General features: G+C 42.3%; 1 protein-coding gene across 3 annotated transcripts in view; it reads right to left on the bottom strand.

Moving 5' to 3' along the window:
* LOC110077063 (regulator of G protein signaling 8) overlaps positions 1-14,780 on the bottom strand; it is a 75,474-nt gene extending 60,694 nt beyond the window's left edge. For 2 of the 3 annotated variants that reach the window (XM_020789752.3, XM_020789753.3), the window contains exon 1: positions 14,244-14,780. In XM_020789752.3, coding sequence (XP_020645411.1) covers positions 14,244-14,351 — 108 coding nt within the window. In that variant the 5' untranslated portion in view covers positions 14,352-14,780. The remainder of the gene's footprint in view (positions 1-14,243) is intronic. The other variant, XM_020789756.3, reaches the window with a different exon arrangement.
* Positions 14,781-22,561: the final 7,781 nt, after the last annotated feature.

Here is a 22,561-nt window from a genome sequence, read left to right as displayed (position 1 = left end):
GGGGGGGGGCGGTATGTGGTTATGGGGCTGTGACACTGAGCATTTGCTTTTCAAAAGTTCCCCTGCTACATCATCTAGTTTAATGCTGAACACTAGCCTCAGCAGGCCAAGGAGGGTGCTGAGTTACATGTTATACAGCTAGATAAACCATATGATAACCACAGGCCTGGAATATGACAGTAGCACTTGTCACACTTAATAAGCTGCATTGTTTTATTTTTTTTTTTAAAGCTCTATTTAATCAACATGAACAGAGGAAGGTCACTCACTGGAAAGCTTAAGAATGGTTATGTGTAGAGTACTATTTTTGCTTTTTGGTTTCCCCAGGTCAGGACTGCATTACCTCAGGAACAAAATGAGACACATGTGTCGACACAAGCACTGTGGCAAATGTAATTAAATGGACAATAAAGAGAATTGCATTTCACAAGGTCCAATATTTTAGAAAGCCTCTTTTGAGGCAGGAGAAGAGATTTATGGAAAATTCCTACTCAAATAAATCCAGCATTTTTGGAGGTGGGGGGGCTGCTTTGTTTGTTTTTCTGGCAAATGCTATGAAGCTTGATTCTATTTAATAGTTTTTATTAAAACAACCATTTCGATATTAGGTTTGAATGCCATCCAAAACCATATTTAAATCTCTTTAAGAAATCATTTTAAAGCAATTTCCTCATGACCTCATAAACAAATCATAAATACTGTACATGCTAGACTGGAATGAAGCTGTCAGGGATGTTCAAAGGATGATGGCGGGTGGGGGACTAGGGGCTCAGCAATCTATTTTCTTGTCTGTTTATCTAGCCCTAACCATTTCAACATCCTGCACCACACCTCCTGAACACGAATGAAGGTTCCCACCACTCTAGTTTTTCTCTCTCTCTTGTTCTTCACTCCCTTTCCTTTGCCACGTTTCTTTTTTCAGACACAGGCAACTATTCTGGACTTCATAAGTATGCAGAGTTCTGGCATCAGGATTACACCTTTATATCCAACAGCATAACCAACAGGCCGCAAAGCAGAGGACCCTGTACATATGGCAGAATTTGAACAGGTGACTTGATGGCCACCAATAACCTCTGATCAAAGCAAGGGACTGCATGGCAACAACCCAGGAAGGCTTCTGTTATCAACAGATTAACCCAGTCCCATAGTATTCCCAAAATCCCCCTAAGATGTCCATTCCCAAAGCCAGAGGACGGACAAAGTTCAAGGATCAGGTGAAACTGAGACGGAGGTGTTCCTTTTCAGCTAAAAGGGAGACCAAGGAATAGGGATGCAACCTGTGCTGGACGGGGTTACACTCCCTCTGAAAACACAGCTGTGTAGCTTGGGGATGCTCCTGAGCCTGGATGCCCAGGGTCCAGCCGTGGCTAGGACCACCTTTGTACAGTTAAAACTAGTGTTCTAGCTATGCCTGTTCCTGGAGAAGTCTGACCTGGCTACGATGACACATGCCTTTGTTACATCCTGGCTGGATAACTGTAACACGTTCAACTTGGGGCTGCCTCTGGAAAGTGTTTGGAAACTTCAGTGGGTCCAAAATGCTGCAGCCAGCTTGTTAACAGGGGCTGGTTACAAGGATCACATACTGTCCCTTCTTTTACAGCAGCTCCACTGGCTGCTGATTCATTTCTGGGCACAATTCAAAGTGCTGCTTTTAACCTATAAAGCCCTAACCGATCTAGATGACCTGCTCTCTTTTTCTCTTTTTTGTTTGTTTGTTTATTAAGATAATTAGGAGAGGCCACAGGTATGTTTGGTGAGAACATGGGAAAGGGCCTTCTCCGTTACTGTCCACAGACTTTTGAATTCCCTCCCACGGGAAGCCAGGCTGGCCCCATCTTTGCTGTCCTTCGGCAAGCAAATGGCAACCTTTTTCTTCAGGCAGGCTTTCCTTTAAATGGCTGGTTGATCAAGAGGATTTTTTAAAGGGATTATTTTTCCTTGCTCTTATATATTGGTTTTATATGATAGAAGAATGAGTTTCTGTTTGGACCCGGATCTCACCATGGAAACTCAGGTGCCATCTTTGGTCCCATCTGTGGAAGCCCATTTCCATCTTCGGAGGATTGCCCAGCTGCATCCCTATCTAGACATGGGGGCACTCACAACTTGGATTCATGCACTATTCAAGAATAGACTGCTGCAGTGCTCACTACATGGGGCTACCCTTGAGGTTGATGTGGAAACTACAACTGGTTCAGAATTTGGTAGCCAGATTAATAACTGGGGTGAAGAAATTTCAGCACATCTCCCCCATTCTGGCCACCCTTCATAGGCTACTGGTTCATTTCCGCATCGACTTCAAGGTTATGATGATAGCATTCAAAGCCCTAAACGGTTTAGGACCTCAGTATCTAGCAGAAGGCCTACTCCCAGCCAGATCTGTCCGTAATACCCGTTCTTCTTCACAGGCAGGGTGGTTGAGGGCCTTGACCCCGAAGGAGGCCCAGAGAGAAAGAACAAGAAGCCCCCACCCCTGCCTGTGGAACAATCTGCCTATGGAGATACACCTGGTACCCTTGTTGGACGGGTTTAAACGAACATTGAAAACTTGCTCTTCCATCAGGATTTCCCTGAGCATTAAGTTGCTGATATCTCTGCTTCCCTTTTATCATCTTTTTGCCATCCTTTCACCATCCTTTCTACTCATCTGTTTTAATTTATCCTACTAGTTATTATATCTGTTGCATGTTTGTATTATTTTATTCTTATTGTGTTTTAATATTGTGTTGTTTGTCATTGTTGTTAGCCGCCCAGAGTGGCCTGGTTGCCAGATGGTGCAGGGTATAAATCAATCAATCAGTCAGACAGACAAACAAACAAACAAACAAACAAACAAACAAATATGTTTAATGCTTTTAATATTGTCATAATTTATTCATTTTTAACTTTCTTTCCTTTAATACTCTAAGCTGCCTTTGATCCTTTAGGAGAAAGATGTCATTAAACAAAAAAACATTGGTAAGAAAAAATAAAAAATATTTTTATCAGCTTAAACATATATTGTTTCTAGTATTAAGGATTTCTCATTAATAGTCTCTGTGCTTATTTAAATGAAAATAGTTGCTTTTTTGTATTCTCGAAGGCTTTCACGGCTGGGATCTGATGGTTGTTGTGGGTTTTTCGGGTTCTTTGGCTGTGTATCCCAGAGCATGGACAGAGTTCCTACTCCAGTCCTCTGAAGATGCTGGCAACAGAGACTGGTGAAACGTCAGGAAGAACAACCTTCAAAACACGGCCAAAGAGCCCAAAAAACCCACAACAACCATCAGTTGCTTTTTTATTTATTGCTTTTGTTAAAAGGGGACTGTGATGGCAATGGTGGGCAGGTGTAAAGGTTTCTCAATTCAAATAGAAGTTGTGATGGTGAATGTCCTGTCTCTGGCCCAATTCCCCATATGTGTAGACTGAATCTGGGTGGGAAGGATGGGTGTCTTTAGAAACAGACCTTGCAAGGAGGTCATAAGGGAAAGGAGCTCTAAGGGCCTCCTCTGGTCATTTCTGATACCCTTCCACAACCATGAGGGCTGTCTTCACCACACAGGCTGAGGAGTGCTGTTTCAATATACTCAACACAGGCTAGGCTTTCAAGTGCTGACAAGGTAGGAGATTGCTTAGAAACCTGATGCAGAGGTATTTTACAGAACAGTTACTCCCAGCCTTGGACAACAACTCTCAGAAATCCTGGCCAGCACACTGAGTGGTGAAGGCTTCTGAGACTGGCAGTCTGAGATCATCTGTGGACCCAAGGTTGAGAACCACTGCGGTATATGACAAGAACCGCCCTGCTATTTTAAATTGTTAACTCTCATTCCATGTTAAACATCTCCCAGTGATGCTTCTGGATCTTGAGCTAAGTGCCCCTGAGCATGACAGCAGGGCTAAAGCCGCTAGAAGGAGACTCCTCCTGGGTCTCACCCTTATAGATTTTGAAACATCTTGCTCAGCTTCTACAGGCAGCAAAAGTGAAATTTTGAAAAAAAACAAACCTTCCCTTCCCCAGATAGTTGAAGCACTGCAGACAGATGACAAATTGAAATGCTAAAAAATGTGCCCCTCTCTTTGAGTGCATGTCACTTTGATGATTGGTTTTTAGGGATGCCCCACTCAAGGGAAGTTACAGAACTTCATGGGGATAAATGTATTGACATTGGGAAATGCCGTGTGAGCAGAACAGAGAGGCTGAAGTGTAAAGATTGAGACTAATGAGCTGTTGAGCACAATACAGTACGGGCATCTCCCTGCAGCTTCCAGCCTCATCATTGCAGTGGCAGCTGCTGCCTCTGCCAATAGATCAATGCCTAAAATGTAGCTTCCTTGGGAGAAATAAAGGACCTTGTTGTGAAACCTCTGAAGAAGCTTCAATTGGAGGTTGTACAGCCAAAAAACAAAAACATTTTGCAGCCAGAAGCTACTGGAAGTCTATAAGCCACAAACCATTTCAGACTAAAAGAACTGAATAGAAATTATACCTACTGTCATTGGTAGGATTGCCAGAAGGGAAAAACAAGAAGAAATTGTGTGAGAGAGAGGAAGAGAGAGAGAGAGAGAGAGAACAGCTATGTTCCTAAAGTGAATAAACAGCTTTGTTGATGGACCAGCCCCAGCATGGGACAGAGACGGCATTGGTCTCACTGCAAAATGACCTTTTATGGGAGACCAATGGTAATCTGACCCTGCCGATCTTCCTCAATCTCTCAACCACCTTCAAGAGCATTCACCATGGTATCTGTCTAGATAGACTGTCAGGGGTAGGGACCAGTCCTTGCACCAGTCCTTCCCTGATGGGCAACTCCAGAGAGTGCAGCTAGGGGACACTGTTTTATCCTCATGGATCCTCAACCATGGGGTCCCTCAGTGGTTGTTCATCTCCCCAGTGCTGTTTAACATCTATATAAGGCTACTGGGAGAGGTCATCAGGAGATTTGGAACTCGTGTCATCAATATACAGATGATACATAGATCTCTCTCTCTCCTTTAAATTATCTGCAGTGGATACCATCCCCTTCACAGATTGCTGTCTTGTCATGGCAAAGGGGCTTGAGTAATTCAGAGAAGCTATGGGCTATGCCGTACAGGGACAACCAACATGGACAAGTCATAATGGAGAGTTCTGACTAAATGCAATCCACCTGGGGTAGGAACTGGCAAGCCACTCCAGTATCTTTGCCAAGAAAACCCCATGAACAGAAACAAAAGGCTAAAAGATATGACACTGGAAGATGAGCCCCTCAGGTCGGAAGGTGTCTAACATGCTACGGAGGAAGAGCGGAGGACAAGTACGAGTAGCTCCAGAGCTGATGAAGTGGTTGGGCCAAAGCTGAAAGGACACTCAGCTGCAGACGTGCGTGGAAGCAAAAAGAAAATTCAATGCTGCAAAGAAAAATACTGCATAGGAATCTGGAATGTAAGATCTATGAACATTGGTAAGTTGGATGTGGTCAAACAGGAGAGGGCAAGAATAAACATTGACATCCGGGCGTCAGTGAACTAAAATGGGTGGGAATGGGTGAATTCAATTTCGACGATTATCATGTCTACTATTGTGGGCAAGAATCCCGTAGAAGAAATGGAGTAACCCTCGTTATCAACAAAAGAGTGGGAAAAGCTGTACTGGGGTATAATCTCAAAAATGATAGAATGATTTCAATACAAATCAAAGGCAGACATTTAACATCACAGTAATCCAAGTTTATACACCAACCACCAATGCTGAAGAGGCTGAAATTGACCAATTCTACAAAGATTTACAACAACTTCTAGACTGATTATGTTCTCTGCAGCCAAAGATGGAGAAGTGATATACAGTCAGCAAAAACAAGACCTGGAGCTGATTGTGGCTCTGATCATCAGCTTCTTATAGCAAAATTCAAGCTTAAACTGAAGAAAGTTGAAAAAAAACACTGGGCTAGTCAGGTATCATCTAAACCAATTCCCTTATGAATACACAGTGGAAGTGAAGAACAGATTTAAGGAACTCGCTTTGGTGGACAGAGTGCCTGAAGAACTATGGCTGGAGGTTTGTAACATTGTACAGGAAGCAGCAACAAAAACCATCCCAAAGAAAAGGAAATGCAAAAAAGCAAGGTGACTGTCCAACGAGGCCTTACAAATAGCAGAGAAGAGAAGGGAAACAAAATGCAAGGGAGATAGGGAAAGTTGCAGAAAATTGAATGCAGACTTCCAAAGAATAGCAAGGAGAGACAAGAGGGCCTTCTTTAAATGAACAGTGCAAAGAAATCGAGGAAAAGAATAGAAAGGGAAAAACCAAAGATCTGTTCAAGAAAACTGGAGATATTAAAGGAACCTTTTGTGCAAAGATGGACATGATAAAAGACAAAAATGGGAGGGACCTTACAGAAGCAAAAGACATCAAGAAGAGGTGGCAAGAATACACAGACGAATTATACCTGAAAGTTCTGGATGTCCCGGACAACCATAGATAGTGTAGTTGCTGACCTTGAGCCAGACATCCTGGAGAGTGAAGTCAAATGGGCCTTAGAAAGCATGGCTAACAACAAGGCCAGTGGAGGCAATGGCATTCCAGTCGAACTATTTGAAATCTTAAAAGTTGACACTGTTAAGGTGCTACATTCAATATGCCGGCAAGATTGGAAAATTCAGCAGTGGCCAGAGGATTGGAAAAGATCAGTCTACATCCCAATCCCAAAGAAGGGCAGTGCCAAAGAATGCTCCAACTACTGTACAGCTGTGCTCATTTCACATGCTAGCAAGGTTTTGCTCAAAATCCTCCAAGGCAGGCTTCAGAACTACAGTATGTGGACTGAGAACTCCCAGAAGTACAAGCTGGATTTCGAAGGTGCAGAGGAACTAGAGGCCAAATTGCTAAAATGTGCTGGATTATGGAGAAAGCCAGAGAGTTCTAGAAAAACATCTATTTTGGCTTCTTTGACTACGCAAAAGCCTTTGACTGTGTGGACCACAACAAACTATGGCAAGTTCTTCAAGGAATGGGAGTGCCGGATCACCTTATCTATATCCTGAAAAATCTATATGTGGGACAGGAAGCAACAGTTAAGAGCTGGACACGGAGCAAATGATTGGTTCAAAATGGAAGAGGAGTACGAAAAGGCTGTATATTGTCCCCCTGCCTATTTAACATATGCAGAATACATCATGTGAAAGGCTGGATTGGAGGAATCCCAAACTGGAAGTAAGATTGCCAGAAGAAATATCAACAATCTCAAATATGCAGATGATACCACTCTGATGGCAGAAAGTGAAGAGGAATTAAAGAACCTCTTAATAAGGGTGAAAGAGGAGAGCGCCAAAAATGGTCTGAAGCTCAACATCAAAAAAACTAAGATCATAGCCACTGGTCCCATCACCTCCTGGCAAACAGAAGGGGAAGATATGGAGACGGTTACAGATTTTACTTTATTGGGCTCCCTGATCACTGCAGATTGTGACAGCAGCCATGAAATTAAAAGACGCCTGCTTCTTGGGAGGAAAGCAATGACAAACCTAGACAACATCTTAAAAAGCAGAGACATCACTTTGCCGACAAAGGTCCACATATTCAAAGCTATGGTTTATCCAATAGCGATGTATGGAATTGAGAGCTGGACCATAAAGAAAGCTGACCGCTGAAGAACTGGTGCTTTTGAATTGTGATGCTGGAGGGGACTTTTGAGAGTCTTTAGAGTCCCCTGGACTACAAAGAGATGGAAAGTATCCGTTGTGAAGGAAATCAACCCTGAGTGCTCACTGGAAGGGCAGATCCTGAAGCTGAGGCTCCAATACTTTGGCCATCTCATGAGAAGAGAAGACTCCCTGGAAAAGACCCTGATGTTGGGAAAGAGTGAAGACAAGAGGAGAATGTGATGACAAAAGACAAGATGGTTGGACAGTGTCATCGAAGCTACCAACATAAATTTGATCCAAGACAGGCGGCCTGGCGTGCTCTGGTCCATGGGGTCACGAAGAGTTGGACATGACTTAATGACTAAACAACAACAACAACAGTGGATGCCATCCAGTACCTAGACGACTGCCTGGATATGGTGCTGGACTGGAGCAGGAGGAACAGGCTGAATCTGAATCCAGACAAGATGGAGACCATGTTGCTGGGAGGTTCATCTTCTTGTCTGAGAGGCAATGTTCCCTCTAAGCTGTGCACGTGCACAGTGCTGCATTGATGTTGTACATCTGCAGGCAGTGTTGCTGCCCAATTGGTTCCAGTCATGGCCAGAAACCCTGCACATGCAGGGCGGGGCCCCACCTAGTGCTGGTGGAAAATTAGAGGAAACATTGCTGGGGGAGGTATTTCCCTCAGACTTGATAGATTTATCCTTCTGTTCAAAGATCAGCTGGATAGTCTGGACTTGATTTTAGATCCAGTGCTGACCATGGAAAAACAGGTCTTTGCTGTAACAAGTGCTGCATTTTTCACTTGTGATGTGTCGCCCAGCTGCACCCGTATCTGGACGTTAGGCCCTTAATAACATTGGTCCATGCACTGGTAATCTAAAATGTTGATTACTGCAATGCACATTACGTGGGTCTTCCCTTGAGACTGACACAGAACCTTTAGGTCCAAAATGCAGCAGCCAGACTGATTGCTAGGGTGAAGAAATATGATCATATCACCCCAGTCCTGTCTAGCCTGCATTGGTTACCGGTTGGCTTCCGTGACAGGTTTAAGGTGTTGGTTCTAACATACAGTATAACACCCTGAATGGTTTGGGACCTCGCTATCTGTGTGAACATCTTATGCCAAGTTCGATTGCTTGTCTGACCAGGTGCTCACATACCATGCAGCTATGACTATTAACTCCTCAAGAACTCCCAAAGTAACAACCAGAGGCTGGGCCTTCTCTCGGCTGTAACACTTTCCCTGTTGAATGCACTGCCTCAGGAGTTATGCCCGGCACCCTCACTCAATGTCTTTAAAAAGCAACCAGAAGCATAGCTTCAATGTTCCCTCTAAGGTGTGTGGGTGCGCACAGGCATGCAGAGTTCCATCGGTGCCACACAGTGGCAGTCAGTGTTGATGCCTGTTTACTTCTGGTTCTCGGATTAAACTCCACCCTCCCATGCAGACAGGTGAGGCTCCCATGCAGCGGGGATGACAATTAGAGGGAATGTTGCATAGTGGGTTTTTTTTGGTTTTTTTTTAAGGAAGCCTCTGTGGAGATTCTCTTCTACTGCACACTTCCTCCCACCCCATGGTAAGATAGCTGTATGTGTCTTTCACCATGCAGAAGGTTAACATTGGGATTTATACCGACTCACCTGGCCCCAGTAGGACTTGCCTCTGAATAACAATGTGTTCATGATTATCTTATAAGGCAGTGGTTCCCAACCCTGAGTAATGCATGTGTTCTTGGACTGCAATTCCCAGAAACCTTCACCACTAGCTGTGCTTGTCAGGGCTTCTGGGAGTGATGATCTAAGAACACCTGCATTACCCAAGGCTGGGAACCACTGCTATAAGGCCTCCAAATCCATTATAAGACCCTTGAAAAGTGACACAGCAGACACAAACTTGGCACGTGGATGGAGATGCACACAATTGGCTTACCGTGAGCCTGAAAGATGTTTCCGGTGATTACCATATGCCTGAATAAAGGAGCAGAAAGAAGCATAGAGAGGATTGTTGGTTATGCTGATGGCAGTGCAGGAGTCACTATTAACTAGGGTGAAGTTTCAGTTGGGTGTGTCCTCCTATGCAGTGAATGCACTGACCTCTATGGAGAAATACACATTACAAAGAAGTTGGGGCTTGTCCTGTATACTAATAGTATTATGCTGTGTGTTTTCTCAGCTTCTAGGAGATATCTTTGGTTGCTGGGTGTAGTGGAACATATAATAAAACTGCAAAGAACCTTGCAGCACTGTTAAAGACCACCCAGGTTTATGTGGGATAAGCTTTCATGGACTACAACCTGCTTCTTCACAGACATGGACTACTGCTTCAGCAGACAAGAGATTTTGTCTGTTCCCTGAGGTTACACCCTATACATCTGAAGCAATGAGTTACAGTCAGCAAAAGCTTATGCCAAATAAGATTTGCTAGTCTTCAGGGTACCACCAGATTCTTAGTGGCTTTTGCTGGAACATATTGCAGACTCTGGTGGCAACCCTGCGGAAAACAGCATGACTGTGTTGGAAAATATGGGAAGTTATGCTAAGCATTCTAGATACTAATGGCAACAAGTTTTGAAAGGGCTGGCAATAAAAGCAATTGCTTGTGTTTCTCACCACAGCAACTACTATTCTGAGCTTTTACACACCACAGGCAAAGTAAATGCGCGCCTAGTACTACCAGTCTCTGATCCTCCTCCTGCTTTCTTTCCTTTCCACTTCCATGGTAGCTGCACCTAGCTTTAGACCCAAGTAGAAGAGTGTCAAAGGATCAAGTGGACCTCATGTTATTGCTGATTTAGTCAGTTCCACTAATTTGGTGGGTCTGCTCTAGTTGGAATATTGAGGTCTTACTGGCAAAGAACATGGAACACGTTGCCTTGGAGGCACCGATGTGATGTCCTCAGTTTTGACTGATATGACTTGGAGATTTCAAGGCACCCACCCTGCTGCCTCGGGCATGGCTGCCGCAACATGGAAAAGAGGCAGGAAGATTTCCTATGGAAGCCTCTAGTGTGACCTCCCCAAGAATCTCTGCTGCTATTCTGGCCTTGTCAGATAAGTTGAACGGAAGAAAATAATGTCAAAGGATCAAGCACTCTGCAAGGTGCTTGAATCCTATCATATTTCTCCTGTAAGTGTAGTACTGTAAGTGTAGAATTCAATTTAAGAAAATCAAGCTATTTTTGACATCATTTTATGTAAACAGCTTAGTGGGTTGAGCCCACTCTCGAAGTAAGGGAGCTAGGAAAGAACTCAACAGATGTGCCAACACTTGGGATGCTGCTATTTTAAGAACCACCTATAAATGCATGCTTCTGGCCAAACTGTGAGATTAGCATCAGAGGCCCATTTCTCTCATTGCCCCCACTAAAAAATGAAGCAGAGGGTGGCCAGAGACAGGGGCCTACTCACAGGGGGCATTCAAAGTATGCAACTTCCTTCTCAGACAAGCATTCCTGGTGCAAGATCTTTTTAATCCTTTCAGAATCAGACAAATAACTTTTATTTTGAAATTATTTATATATTTGTTCAATTTAAATCCCACCTGTCTTCCAGTGATCTTTGGGCAATATATGCAGCTCTTCCTTTCTTCTGCTTTATTCTCACAACAACTCTGCAAGGAAGGCCATGCTGAGAAAAAAAATACTTCCCAGGAACATGCTGTGAATTCTCGAAGGCTTTCATGGCCGGGATCTGATGGGTGTTGTGGGTTTTCGGGCTCTTTGTTCGTGTTCTGAAGGTTGTTCTTCCTGACGTTTCACCAATCTCTGTGGCTGGCATCTTCAGAGGACTGGAGTAGGAACTCTGTCCATGCTCTGTTGCTGTTTGTTGGATAGTTGTGTATTTATAGCTGTGGGAACAGCCTTTATCCCTTTCAGGAGATGGAGTGATCAGCGTGTTTTTGTTGTGATAAGGGGGAGAGAGATTATCGGTCACTGTGATTGATGGGTGTCGTTAGCTGGTCCTTTTTGTGCAATAATCCCTGGTCCTTGTGGCTGGGTAGAGTTCATTGACCTTTTGCAGGCTGTATTTTTCAGTATTGGGAGCCAGGCCTTGTTTAGTTTTAGGCCTTCTTTTTTCTTGAAGTTCTGTTTTCCAGTACTTCAGCATTTTGAAATAGAATTTCATGTCCAGCTTGTTTTAGGGGATGTTCAGCTACTGCTGATTTTTCCGGTTGTTTTAGTCTGCAGTGTCTCTCATGTTCTGGCCATGGGGGGCCCTCTCAGCCCAGTTATAGCCAACTTCCACATGGAACATTTCAAAAAAACAGGCCTGGCTTCGGCACCCTTCACACCCACAGTCTGGTTTCGATACGTGGATGACACCTTCACAATTTGGAATCACGGTGAAGAAAAACTGGAAGAATTTCTAAACCATCTTAACAGCATCCACCCAAATATTCAGTTCACTATGGAAAAAGAAAGAGAGGGCCAACTCCCGTTCTTAGATGTCATAGTCATATGCAAAACTGACCTCCCATTGGGACACATGGTCTACAGAAAACCCACCCACACAGACCGGTACCTACACAAAAACTCCAACCACCACCAACAACAAAAAAGAGGCATTATCAAAACACTGGTAGACCATGCAAATCGGAACTGTGAAGCTCAATTTCTCAGCACCAAACTCAACCATCTGAATTGGGCAATATTGTACAGGTGAATGGATATTCTAAGAATGAAATCAAAAGAGCCATCAAACCAAGAAAACAACACCAAACTGAAGAGGAAAAAAAGCCACCCACAAATAATTTCTGTCATACATCAAAGGGGTCACGGACCACATGGGGAAACTTCTGGAAAAAAAACAACAACCTACAAACAGTATTCAGACCCACCACAAAAATACTGTACAACAAATGTTACGGTCAGCAAAGGACAAAAGGGACCCCCTCACTACTGCAGGAGTATACCGGATACCTTGCAGTTGTGGACAAGCATATATTGGAGCCACAAAGTGCAGCATTCACACCAGAATCAAAGAACATGAGAGACACTGCAGACTAAAACAACTAGAAAAATCTGAAGTAGCTGAACATGCCCTAAAACAAGCTGGGCATGAAATTCTATTTCAAAATACTGAAGTACAGGACAACACCAACAATCATTATGTTAGACTGCACAGGGAAGCCATCGAAATCCATAAACATCAACATAACTTCAAGAAAAAAGAAGAAGGCCTAAAACTAAATAAAGCCTGGCTCCCAATACTGAAAAATACAGCCTGCAAAAGGTCAATGAACTCTACCCAGCCACAAGGACCAGGGATTGTTGCACAAAAAGGACCAGCTAACAACACCCATCAATCACAGTGACAGATAATCTCTCTCCCCCTTATCACAACAAAAAACATGCTGATCACCCCATCTCCTGAAAGGGACAAAGGTTGTTCCCACAACTATAAATACTCAATTATCCAACAAACAGCAACAGAGCATGGACAGAGTTCCTCCTCCAGTCCTCTGAAGATACCGGCCACAGAGACTGGTGAAACATCAGGAAGAACAACCTTTAGAACACGGCCAAAGAGCCCGAAAAACCCACAACAACCAACATGCTGTGAGTTTCATGGCTCAGTAGGGACTGAAACCTTGATCTCCCAAGTCTCACCCTAACATTCCAGCCAATACATCACCATTTAATTCTCGGTGTTCTTTTATGAATGAAAGCGGGGGAAACTCCTACCTATTCAAATGCTGCATCTCACCCACTGCTGCAAACACAGAGGCCCTTTCTGGCTATCAGCAGTGCAAGGTACAAAGTAGCCCTCGGAGAAGGACAAAGGCAGTCTCCTTCATCCATCCTCTCCTCTACCATTAATTTTGAAGAGATGTATCCTTTGCTTGCTTCTTTTGTCCACCAACTGATAAGCCAAAACACTTCAAAAAGAAGCAGTCTGTTTGATGTTCTAGTCTACACCCTTTATACTTTCTCTGTTTGATATGAAAGGTTCTTCACTGTCCTTTTGTGAACTTCCACTGAATTTTAGAAGCCATTCCCCTTCCATTTTGATTTAAAGGGAGGATGTCAAGTCCATAATGGTGTGCTAATCACTGCTGTGCATCACAGCAACATAAACAGCCAGAATGCCAAGCATAAAATTAACAAACATCAACCAACCTTCTTTCAAAAAAAAAATTATAAAAACAAAATGATTAATAAAAGGAAAGCTGCCTTGTTTCTGTGACTAGTCGAACTTATATTGTCACTATTATTTTGTCTCTTTTAAAAATAAAGCTTTTAATTGATTTCATTGCAACAAAGAAGTGCTGTCATATTTTGGTTTGTTGCCTATCTGCTCCGAGAGCAGCATAAGAGCATTTTGTGTGTCAACAGGACTGAGCGCAGCACCATCTTGGTGGGAAACAAGCCTCTCTGTTTTTGTTAGTCATTCTGAAGAGGCTGCAGTGCTTTACTCCCAATTAACATATTGAGAGGAAAGCATTAGAGTGATACTAATGGGGTTGACAGTTGAAGAAGGACCGGGAGACACCCCGCCCCTAATGGTGACAGCCTCAATCCCCAGATACCTCTGTTTCATCAGGGAACCCTGAGGCCTGCAGCCCCCTCACAAAGGTTGCATTAGACGGCTCATCCTGTCATCACCAACAGAACCCTAAGTCTTACCTGTCTCTTCGTGGTCCGCACAGCAGAGGTTGATGGGGTTTGGCTGGTGCTGGCCGGGCACGTCTCACCGAGGCCCTGAACGACAGAGTCTGTGGCCTCCTGGTACATCGGAGAGCTTCAAGGGCAGCCAGCCTGACCAGAGTGATCTCTCTAGAATAGCCTTCGTAACATGCCACTGAGCCTGGCTTCTTAGCTCGGCAGCTCATGAAAGAAGAAAAAGAGGGAGGGGGGAGGAAGGAGGGAGAGAGGGAGACCAGGGAGAAGCGACAGAGTGAGGATGCTCCCTCAGATGTGTGCATGGAGAATTGAAATGCACAAAGGAGAGGGCAGGATAGCACAGGCTTACAGCCTGACTTGCTCTCATTATTCCAGCACACTGACTCCTGCCCGAGGCACTGTTCCCTCAAATTCAGCTGTTTCAAGTGCAAAATGGCAAAAAGGCGGGAGTGGGAGTGGGGGCGAGGAAGGTATCCCACTGGGATCACTGGATTATGAGAAGTATAGCAGGAGATGCTTGAGCTGAAATGCGCCTTCCTTTTAGCTGCAGTTTCTGTTTAGATTTGCCAGAAAAGGGAAAAGGTAGAGGACCAAACAGAGAGAGTGTAATTTGTTATTCTGTACTAATTTGATTTACTCATGGCTGCTGGGCTATTGTTTTCTTGGGGAAGGAGGAATGGACACCTTACTCTTTTTCAGGACTCTAGAAAGGATTAATTTGGGCTTGAATGGACATCAGAGTAGTGTGTGTTTTCAGCATCAAGCTCAGACTATGTAATAAAATGGTGTACAGTAGGATCCCTATATCCTCTGGGGATTGGTTCCAAGCCCCCCCCCCAGTGGATACTGAAAACCATGGATAATAGCAAACACCCCTTGTTTCTGGTTGCCCTTCCTCACTATTACTGTATGTGAGTCCTGCAGGGACCCACTTTTAAAAACCCAAATCCACATATGTCTCTTTAAAAAACAAAACTTTCAGAAGAAGGAATTGAGACATTCTTCTTGGAGATGACCTACCAGCCCATCTTTGATAGAAGCTATTGGGGCTCGACTCTGGACATTTGGATCTATGAGTATCTCTCTACAATGCTAAGCCACAGCTTGAGGCATGTGCTTGAGTCATAGTACATTTAAACCCTAGATTGGGACCAGCTGACGACTCACATCTAGGACTAGAGATGGGGGCTTTGTATTAATATACGAATACGAAGCCCCCTGGCACAGGTGGCCACCTTGATAATCTCCCACCCCCGGACCCTGCGGGACCACTTACCAAGCAGCATGCATGGCTGGCGTCATCGTCAGTGTGCCCATCATGGCAGTAGCTTGGCTACCACAGCCCCGCCTCCCTGCTCACTCAGCCCCTTCGGGGCTAAGCAGGGAGACTCGTCTTCCCACCCCCTTGCTAGAGTGGCTGGGTGAGCAGGGAAGGAGGGGCTGCGGCAGCCATGATTGGCAAGCTGACGATGACACCGGCAATGCGTGCCCCACACAGCGTGGTAAGTGGTCTGGTGGAGTCTGGAGGTGGGAGATAATCAGATCGGCCACCTGTGCTGGGGGGGGCGTTTGAATTTGTATACGAATATGAAGGCCCCCCCCCATCTCTATCTAGAACTTTAAACTAGACCTCAGCAGAAAGAAGAGACTGGGACTTAAGTGCTCTGGAACTTTCTATTCTTAGGTCTCTTCAGGCCTAGGACAGTGGTTCTTAACCAGGGGTGTGTACACCCCTAGGGGTGTGAGAAAGCCTTTCTAGTAGTTCAAGTGGTAACAAATGGTTTTTTAACTTCCAGATTTATAATATAAAATGTAAAGCTATCTCGATATAAATTTGACTCTACTGTATTATGTACCCACTGAATAGGTACGTACTGGCAAACGCTATGACCAAATGCTACGATGATATGACCCCCCACTACAACCCACCCTACTTTTGTCATTGCACATGCACTCGCCAGTACCACGAGAAATGCACTTTGTTGTACACAAATATTAACAAAGCAGGCCAATGCACAAACAAACACTAATTTTCTTTGTTTTCAGTAAGAATTATATTAATTTTTGTTTACACATTATTTTATAATTTACTTAAAATATGTAATTAAAATAACATGTTAATATTCCTGCATTATTTGTAATAATCCTTGCCATGTCAAAAAGACACCAATGGAAAAATGATTACTGTATGTTGCTTATGGATTCACTTGCACAACAGAGAAAGACGGTACCCAATGGCTACAATTCATTTTCATAGAGATAGGGATTAAGGTACAAATAGGGGGACCAGGTAAAAGAGGGAGGGGGAGAGTCGGAAAGGGTAAAAATCCAAAGAGTGAAAAAGTATTCTTACATCCACTTATACAATTATAAATTAATTAAATTAAAAAGGGAAATCATACAAAGAAAAAAGCAATATAGCAATTTCCCAAGATATCTATAGTTACTAATCTTCCATTTACTTGGACATTCTCTTTCTTTTTATCTTTAAACACTAATTTTATAGGTTTGATATTATTCTGCCAAGTTTATATCTACTGCTCTAGCATGTAGGCATCCCTCAGTCTTGAGAGACTATGGTAATGTGCTCTGAATAGAGGACTTGGAACAACGTCTAGTGCGGCTGAGAAGGCCAATTTGAGAGTGACAATCCCTTCCACACTGAAGACTGCTCTAAATCAACATTATCAGCTGCCCAGAGTGGTAGAATATACTAGATGGGCGGGATATAAATCGAACAAACAAACAAACAAACAAACAAATAAATTATAACCATTAGTTTGTGCCCATTTTCTCATGTATTGTTTCACCACAAAATACCCTCTTCAATTTAATATTTCCATCTTTTGATCATCTATAGAACAACTTGTCTATTTTTTTTCTTATTCTGCCAGGTTTATATGCATTGCTCTACATCAATATTCTAACCAATATTTTGTGCCCCTTTTATCATGTAATCTTTCATTCCTTCATTTTCCATCTTATTGACCATTTATATTTACTTAGATTTGCTCCCAAGAGCTTCATCAACTGCATGTACTGTCTACTTCTTTGTCCCATCTGCCACAGCATATGTCCCATCATCTCCATTCCCCTCCCTTCCATAGTAAAGTTCACCATTTGCTGCACTTCTACTGCTGACATCTCCATTAGAGGGGTTAACAAATTGTAACTGTATCTTCACCTTTTTCTTCTGAAGACTTCTGAGATCTAAGAATAAAATCGTCTCCCTCTGTATGTAGTTTTAATAAGCTGATTTCCTATTACAGTTCTGGTTTCTCTGTCTTCACTGTACAGTAGATTTCATTTGTGTCCCTACGTCTTTAATTTTTCCAAACAGCTGACCCATCTCTCTTTTTAATCTGCTGTAATCCATTAAATATGATGTTTTGAATATTCTTGAGAACATCTTGTTCCATGATTCAAGCAGTTACTGTCTATTTGCGAGTATTTATCTGGATTTCTTTCCAGCAGGTGATAAACACAGTAGATGTTCACAATGGTAGCTTGTGTCTTGGGGCAAAAAACACTTAAGATTCAGTCTCTCTCTCCAGTCTTCATAGTTAGCAATGGTTGGCAGGGGGAAGGGCGTTTCCTCCTTTTCAAATCTTTTCCCAAGACTGTTTCTGGCTGCTTCACACATTTAAATCCACCAACTTTATAGTTCAGCAGTTTATGGTTATATTGTCCTACAGAAGTGGGTCTTATTACGGCAATACAAGCAAAGTCATTTTCTCCCCCCACCTTTTCTTTTTTTCCATCTTTCTCTTTCTCCCAGTCAAGCCTCAAATGAAGGGTGGGGGAGTGCTCATTGGTCTGGCCACATATAGGTCTAGTCACTTTCTCTGACAGATTGCACCCACTCTCTTCATTATTTAGGTCCTTAAGACTTCCATTTGTAAAACAAGCCACTTACTTCAAGTTCTGGTCAAGATTATTTTCCAAAATCTTTCTATACTTTTCCACTCTCTGCCAGGTGCTTTCACAGCTTTCTACCAAGATGATTCCCACTCAATTTCTGCATTCAGAAGAGACTTCAAAGAGAAGAAAACCGAGGCATCCCCCAGTACTCCTCTCTTCTCAGTCAGATTCTGTTCCTTCAGACTTTCAATTCTGCTACTAAAAGTCCTTCCCCCCACCAGGTTTGGGGGGGGGGGTCAAAACCGAGTGGTCTCGGTCAGTTTCAGGAGCCATCCTGAAACTCAACCAGTCTCTCTGCGATGAAGCCCCACCTTCACTATGTTGCAAATATTTTCAAACTCCAATCTCAAACTATTGAAGTTATTAGAACATTTCAACCATCAGCGTGGTGGTGAAGCTGCAGGATGTACACGTAACATCTTGAAGTCTAAGAAGGCATGATTTGAAACCAGCGGTACTATCACAAAATCTGACTTTGCGGAAGTTCAGAAGTCTGTAAGAAATGCTCACACCCTTTTTACTTAATACAGTAACCGAGCAACGACGAACTCAAGCAGCTTTATTTATTTAAAAGCATGTTTGTAAAAGTGGGTGTCCTAACTGGGTAGGCACACCTATCAATACAGGTAGCATGATATTTATTCCCTATTCTTGGCCACATGGTCCCTCCCTTATTTCCCCATTGGTTAGGTACACCAAGGTGTACAGCCTATATGGTATATCTAAACTGATCATGTGAAGTCCCACCCCTGTTCACATCTCCCACTCCTCTCTTTACCTAGACCCCAGACTCTTATTTATTTCTATCCTTATTTGATATATGTTCCCTTTCCCTAACCTCCTTGCAGTCATTCCTACTGACCCATACAGTTTCCTTATTATTAGCTTGGCTTAATAGCACAATCTTCTTGTCAGTACAACAGGGTACCTCCCTTATTTGTACTTTCCTCTTACAATTTCTCAAGACTTCCCTAAATTCCTTATGTCAGCTAAATAATTAACAAAGAGCATATACTGATTATTTTACCATGGCCATTTACTCAGTCATCCTGCCCTTGGAGGGACTTGCAAAAGCAGCATTTATCTTCCTCCTTTTCTCTCAAGTTTTTGTTAGAAGCTTCTTGTCAGGTGGGATACTTGTGTGCTGGGGGAAAAGCCTCATATAAGAGCTGAGGAATTGGTAGAACTGTGTGCATTGGAAATGGTGAAAAATGCATTAGGTTCTGAAGCACATAAGAAAATTCAGGAGATTCTGCTATCAAATAATGTGATTCAATCACACATTCAATATATCAGTCAGGTTATTTTACTGCAAGTAGTACAACATATTAAACCCATTCCTCTGAAAGTGAATATTCAATTGGACGAGTTAACTGATGTTGATAATTGCTGTCAGTAATTAGTATTTGTGTGATACATAAAGGAAAAGGAAATTTTTGAAGAATTTTTATTTTGTGAGCAACTAGTGTTGGTGGCAAAAGGAACTGATATTTTCAATCTCATTCAAGACATTTTTTGAGACATCAAATACCAATGGATGTCCTGTAATAGGCTCAGTTTGCATTGCTGGTACCCCTGCAGTGTTAGGCAAAATTTCCAGATTTTTTGCATACATGAAGAAAGAAGCGCCACAAGTTACAATAACACATTGCATATTGCACTGCCATGCACTTGCATCGAAAACTTTGCCAGAGAAGTTTTTTAAAAAACCACTTAGTTACTGCAGTAAGTGTAGTAAATTATATCTGAGGATGGGTGCTTAATTATCATATCATTTGTGCTTTTTAAAGAAGAAATCAGTGCTGACCATAATGTGCTTCTTTATCACACTGACATAAGGTGGCTCTCCAAGGGACATATGCTAAGCAGGGCTTTTGAAATGCATGAGGAAATTATTCAGTTTCTTACTAAACAAAATTATAATTTAGTCTAAGACTTTGAAAGAAGAGACAAAAATCTTCGACTGGCCTTCTTAGCAGATATATTCACTCATCTGAATGAATTAAATATATCAGCGGAAGAATATGGTAAGAGCATAATAACAGCTACTGAAAAATTATCTGCTTCTGTTGAAAAACTGAACATTTGGATACGTCAAGTTGAAAATGGTAATTTTGCAAACTTTCCCTTGCGTGATGAAATCAATCTGGGTAATGAGAAAATCACAATTTTACCTGAACTTCTAATACATTTGCAACAACTGAGTGCATCTTTTCTTGGATATTGTTCCACGGGAGATATTGGCAAAGAGCAGAGATGGATACTGGATCCATTTCTTTTTGACATTAATTCTATAGACTACAGTAATTTAATAAAAGACAATCTTATTGAAATATGGGCCAATGCACGTATTCGAATAGAATTTGATAAACTGGACTTAGAACAATTCTGGTGTGCTCCGTTAGAACTATTTCCACAACTGGTGAAGGCAGCATTGCAGACACTTCTACCATTTGCTACCACCTATCTGTGTGAAATGGGATTTTCATCATTTATGCATATAAGAACAAAAACCAGAAATCGCTTACATGCACGTGATGATATGCACGTAGCTCTTTCAAAAAAGGAAACCCACTTTCAGGATATTATTGTGAATAAACAACAAGAAATTAGCCACTAAAAATTGAGACATTATTTTAATTTCATGTCAATAAGAAAGATTTATGCGATCTGAACAGAAACCAGAGTATTTATTTACTGAAAAATGGATACACATATATGTATTTCATGTCGATACATATATGTGTGTTTATTTTTTCAGTAAATAAATAGTTTTGCAATAAATGTAATTTTCTAACAAATAAATTGGAGCACATTTTCCAAGGGGATGCGAGAATGTATTTTGAGATTCAGTGGGTGCCGACCAGTAAAAAGGTTAAGAACCTCTGGCCCTGGAAGATGTTAGCCTTTGTCTCTGGTAGGTACAGTCAAGGGCCTGGAAATGGCACATAGTCCAAAACAAATACTAGGAACCTGGCTTTCCTCTTTGCCTGCTCAACAGAGCAGTTTATCATGCAAATTTCCCTAAATGTTTGCATTGTCCTTGGTGTTTGTATTAGTTTTCTGCTCCTGTATACATTTTTCTGCCCAGTATTTCTGCTGAGAATTGAATTACACAGCAGAAACATGGCAAACCAGACTGTGTTGTGCTTTGTATGTTAGTCCAGAAAGTGCAGATTAGGTTGGCTTACTTTAAAATGTGGACAAAAATCCTGTGAGTAAAATGTACTCCTTTTCATGAAATATGACTATTGAGGCAACAGCAAGCAAAATTGTCTCTCAAGGCCTGCCTTGGCCAACAGAAAAAGGAACACCTGTCTCATAACAAAAGAACACCTCATTATAACAAACTTTGCAATTTCCTGCTTGATACAGGACTTTCCAGATTGATGGCAAACAAGGTGACACCAGGTAGAACAATCCGTGTTGCACATCACTGACATGCTTTCACTGAGAATGGGTATACAGCTGTCCCCCAAAATCTCAAGCACAAGGATGAGTCTGATCAAAGGAAATATTTTTCAAGATCGGTAGAAACATTAAAGAACTCTTTCAGATGCTGCAACAAATACCTTTCTTTTTTTTCTCCTTTCCCATAGAAGGAACTTGATCAACTTCTGGTGAACATGTGGAGCCCAGTAAGAGACTTTGCTATCTCTTGCTTTAGGACAGAAGTGATTGTTGAAGTGAGGGGGCAGGGGAAGGAAAGGAAAAGAAAGGACAGGCCAGAATATTCAATGGCCATTGGCAGTTAAAAAAATATAGACTAGTTTTTTTTAATTTTAGGCCAATATTTGTGACTGCAGCAACAGACTCTTAATTATTGCATGATGTGCATGGAAAAATAGTTTTGTGTTACATTCTAGCAGATCGTATCTTGTTTACAAGTAACTCTGTATGCCTGGACCTCCAAGTGTAGGAAGGCATTCACATCCTGCAAGAGACAGCATGGTGGCGCCCAGTTCTCAGAGAAAGGTGACACATAAGTAAATAAAATATTGAATAAAAATAAATAATAAATAATACACTGGCTGATAGCCTGCTCCATTTTTCTGAGCAGTGTAAAAGAATGCATGATGTGCTGCTTTCTCTTTACCTTCATAAAGATTTCCTTCCATGGTGTTTTTTTTCCTGTTCTTTTCCAAATTGTGGCTTGGGTCATACTGGTGATCTTACAATTTGAATGCTGACAAAATGCAAATATAGGCAGCAAATGTAAACAGTTGTGTCCACATGCAGTGAAATTGCCCTTCCAGATTTGCGACCAAATGTTGAAAGGTGTCATCCGAATCTTGGACAGCCATGCTGTCCAAAGATTGCCGAAACCTTTTTTGGCATGGTGACAGGAAAAGCTACCTCTGAAGAAGATACAAGAAAATAGCTCTCTTGTTCTTTGCCAG

The sequence above is a fragment of the Pogona vitticeps genome, chromosome 4 (assembly GCF_051106095.1).
Source record: "Pogona vitticeps strain Pit_001003342236 chromosome 4, PviZW2.1, whole genome shotgun sequence".
Taxonomy (NCBI): domain Eukaryota; kingdom Metazoa; phylum Chordata; class Lepidosauria; order Squamata; family Agamidae; genus Pogona; species Pogona vitticeps.
Note: the sequence above shows the minus strand (reverse complement) of the source record. Positions and strands in the feature narration are given on the sequence as shown.